At 49.4% G+C, this 4,044-nt stretch overlaps 1 protein-coding gene across 1 annotated transcript; it reads left to right on the top strand.

Moving 5' to 3' along the window:
• Positions 1–2,259: 2,259 nt before the first annotated feature.
• Mien1 (migration and invasion enhancer 1) lies at positions 2,260–3,515 on the top strand. The gene is made up of 4 exons (XM_038328053.1): positions 2,260–2,382; positions 2,494–2,591; positions 2,928–3,004; positions 3,088–3,515. The coding sequence occupies exons 1-4, from the start codon at positions 2,294–2,296 to the stop codon at positions 3,169–3,171; spliced, it is 348 nt and encodes a 115-aa protein (XP_038183981.1). The 5' UTR covers positions 2,260–2,293; the 3' UTR covers positions 3,172–3,515.
• The last annotated feature ends 529 nt before the right edge of the window (positions 3,516–4,044 follow it).

Consider the following 4,044-nt stretch of genomic DNA (forward strand, 5'->3'; position numbering starts at 1 on the left):
CAGAGATCCACCTGCCTCTGCCTCCCGAGTGCTGGGATTAAAGACGTGCACCACCATTCCCCAGCTATTAAATACCAATAATAAGGAGATAAGTAGCCCAATTAAAACTAGGCTATAAAGCTGAGCATGGTGGTGCATGTCTTTAATCCTAGTGCTCAAAAGGCAGAGGGAGTTGTATCTCTGTGAGTTCCAGGACAGCCTGGTCTACAGAGGGAGTTCCAGGCCAGTTAGACCTACACAGTGAGACCCATTTCAAAAACAAAACAAAATTGACCAGGTGGTGGAGGCAAGGCCTTTAATGCAGCACCCAGGAGGCAGAGGTTAGTAGATCTCTTGTGCCCGAGGGCAGCTTGGTCCATAGAGTGAGTTCTGGGACAGGCCAGGGCTACACAGAGAAACCCTGTCCTGAAAAACCAAAAATTAAAGAAAGAAAGAAAAAAAAAAACAAATGAATCTTTCTATTTCAAGTAATATGTATGAATGGCTACTGAGCACCTGAAAAGATAGCCAATAGCCTTGCCTACCAGAATAGGTATCATCAAAGAGACAGGAAACCAGTCTGTGTGATGGCTATAAGGAAACAAATCCCTGTGTACTGTATTGCTATTGGTAGCATAAAATGAGACAGCTGCTTGGGAAAAACAAACAGGTAGGCAACTCCATAAAGGGTTAAATATAGATTTCCCAGCCGGGCGGTGGTGGCGCACGCCTTTAATCCCAGCACTCGGGAGGCAGAGGCAGGCGGATCTCTGAGTTCAAGGCCAGCCTGGTCTACAAGAGCTAGTTCCAGGACAGGCTCTAGAAACTACAGGGAAACCCTGTCTCGAAAAAAAAATATATAGATTTCCCAGGTACCCCAATAATTCTACTCCTAGGACTCTACTAAAGAGAAACGGTGGCACACATCCACAAAAAGACATTACATTTATAGCAGCATTATTCAAAACAGACAAAAACCAAAGAAACCCAAATTAATGTCAATAGATAGTAACTGTGCTCTGACTACACAATGGAATGAAATACTACTCATCAATGAAAAGGAACTCTGGTCACCACTGGAGTGAAGCTCGTTCAGAAAGAAACCAGAGCAAAAGGCGCGTGTTGTATGAATCCATTTATGTGAAATATTCGGAAAAGAACGCGGAAAGCTTCCGGTCGGTGATTGCTAAGGACTGGAGCTGGAAGCTGGATGGACGGCAGGCAAAAACGAAGGGCTTTCTTAGATTGATGGAAACGTTCTGTGTTCTATCTGGATGGGACGACGACAGAACCCAACACACAAAAATTGAGCAAACAATGAAAAGTTTAAAGAGACACCAGAATGGGGGCCTTGTTACGATACTGTGATGTTTCAGGGAAGGAAGAGGCAATTCCTCAGGCTTCCTCCTCTACCAGAATTACACACTGGGTGCGATGACACTAGCCCTCTATCAAGAGGCTAAGATGCGATGGGTGTGCAAAAGGTGGGTGCCCGCGAGGAAGCACAGCCTGAGGAACCTGTACTTCCCCTCCTTTAGTTGCAGGAAAGAGTTAAAGGTTTGGAAAGGGCACCACCTGGCATTTTAGAGTCCAGAGAACTAGAGTGTTGGATTGACGTGTGGCTGAACCTGTAAAGATATTTGCGACAGAGCCTGACAATCTGGATTCAATCCCTGGAACCCACAAGATGGAAGAAAACCGACGCCTGAGAACTGTGCTCTGACCTTCACAAGTGTGCTGCGTGGCACGGCCCCCACCTCCAATACACACTCATACGCAAATTAATAAAGTAATAAAAGTTCTAAGAGACACTTTCACAAGTACAAATCCACACTCACATATATACATAGTTAAAATATTATTAAAAGTTACAAAAAGAAAAAAAGAACTCAAACATGTAACTAAGGGCTGGTTTCAAATATCATCATCATGCTAGCGAGAAAGAGCAACAATCACCAACCATCAGCTACTTCGGCCCCATCCTTAGCAGCTTGCCCCATTTTCTCTGTCTTTTGTAAATGGAAAAGAGCTCTGCAATCAGAGGCAGTTCGTTATTTAAGCAAATCCATGACGTCCAGTGAGCAACGGACGCCGAAGAAATGCAGGGCTCTCAAAACCCAGATCAGGGAGGGTTTGGATAGGTTTGCCCAGCTGAGTCCTGGATACTCGCTCTCCAGCTGCAGTACAGAAACAAGACGTAGTAGTAGCTGGTGACTGCAGGGGGCGCCCAGACGCAAGGAGAGGTTCGCCACGCCCCTCACGTGATTTGACTTACGTCACACCCGGAAGCAGCCCTGCAACGGAGCGGGCAGCAATGAGTGGGGAGCCGGGACAGGTGTCCGTAGTGCCCCCTCCCGGGGAGGTGGAAGCAGGCAGTGGAGTCCACATCGTCGTGGAGTACTGGTGAGCCTCTGGGGCTGAAAAGGAGCCCTGTGTTCGCCGGCAAGATGGGGGTGGGTCCACGGGAGGCCCCACCCCCGGAGCCCCAGCTCACCCTACGTCTCTTCTCCCCAGTGAACCCTGCGGCTTTGAGGCGACCTACCTGGAGCTGGCGAGCGCCGTGAAGGAGGAGTATCCGGGCATCGAGATTGAGTCGCGACACGGGGGAACAGGTGAGGTCCGCAGAGCACCTGCTGAGTCAGTCTGTATTATAAACACCAGGTCTCCTGCCTTCTAGAGCTGACTGTGTATAAACCCCCTAGCAGGGTCTGGCACATTGAAAATGCCTAGTGTGGGTTTGGAGTGAAAGCCCTTAATGGCGTGATGGAGGGACACGCAGGTGAGTCTTCCCTAGGTTCTTGGGCCGAATGGCTTAAGGATCTAAAACCCGGGTCACACATGGTGTCAGCGGAGACCATGAACCGTCTTGCTTGTAGTCTCTGGAGTGCCAAGGACCTCCCTGGATGTCTGCCTGTTTTTAGCTCACTCTTGCGTTTATTTCATACCAGGGGCCTTTGAGATTGAGATCAATGGACAGCTGGTGTTCTCCAAGCTGGAGAATGGGGGTTTTCCTTATGAGAAAGATGTGAGTATTGGCAGCATCGGAAGCATGGCTGAGGCACACCCTCCTCTCCTATGCTTACCACTTGCCCGGTCTCTGCCCTCTAGCTCATTGAGGCCATCCGAAGAGCCAGCAACGGAGAACCTCTAGAAAAAATCACCAATAGCCGGCCTCCCTGTGTCATCCTGTGACAACACGTGATTCTCGGAAGCTTGGTTCTGGGGTTCAAATCTGTTTCCTTGGGGCTCCACTAGGAACTTCCTCTGCCTTTTGCCCCTCACTTAGCTCCACTTAGCCCCTTTGGGCACAACGAGGGACTAGACATTTCTATGGTCTTGGAGGCAGAAAAGAGATGTTCTCTGTGGGCATTTCCACGACCATCTCACACCCCTCTCCCGGGATCGGTGCCCTCTGCAGCTCGGTCCTCTCCCCAGCTTGGCAGTTCCTGTCACATGCCACAGATGCTGTAACTTATTTTCCCCCAAGTCCTGGGTAGTGTCAGCTACTGGTAATAAAGAGCTATTAGCGCAACAAACACTTGTGCCAACTGGTGTGTGTTTATGTCCAGCCTGCCGGAGCACAGAGGTCAGTCTGGACCTGTTAACACCTATTGGGTTGGCCTTCTCTGGACAGAGGCAGCTCTCTAAGGCAAGGAAGATGAGTCACACAGACAGCCCCTTCCCCCCACCCTACTTTCCCCCTAGGGGCAGAGGACCTCATTCCGGTGGTGGCCTTGGAATGAGTGTGTCCAATGGAGAACGACCCTGTTGCCAAAGGGTCCTCAGAAAGAAATCCTAACTCCCCATCCCCCAACCCAAAACCAAACCCCCTCAAACTACCCACTAGCTCGAGGGAGAGCTGTGTGTCAGGTGAGCAGGAAGGCCTGGCCCAGAGCCACTCACAGACGTAGGCTGGCGTCCTGCTATTTTACAAATCTCATTGCAAATGGACAAGGAGGTACACCACTCCCTAACTTCCATATAACAGCCACTCTCCCACAGTGTCCTTATTTCATCTTTAAAAAACAAAACAAAAGTAAAAACAGAACAAAATACACTCTGTAC

The sequence above is a fragment of the Arvicola amphibius genome, chromosome 4 (genome assembly GCF_903992535.2).
Source record: "Arvicola amphibius chromosome 4, mArvAmp1.2, whole genome shotgun sequence".
Taxonomy (NCBI): Eukaryota; Metazoa; Chordata; class Mammalia; order Rodentia; family Cricetidae; genus Arvicola; species Arvicola amphibius.

What these genes read in the sequence shown, in the direction of transcription:
- Mien1 (XM_038328053.1), top strand. Translation starts at nt 2,294, where the DNA reads ATGAGTGGGGAGCCGGGACAGGTGTCCGTAGTGCCCCCTCCCGGGGAG. An exon ending in GTCGCGACACGGGGGAACAG is followed by an intron (nt 2,592 to 2,927) that starts GTGAGGTCCGCA and finishes ATTTCATACCAG; the next exon opens with GGGCCTTTGAGATTGAGATC. An exon ending in GTTTTCCTTATGAGAAAGAT is followed by an intron (nt 3,005 to 3,087) that starts GTGAGTATTGGC and finishes TCTGCCCTCTAG; the next exon opens with CTCATTGAGGCCATCCGAAG.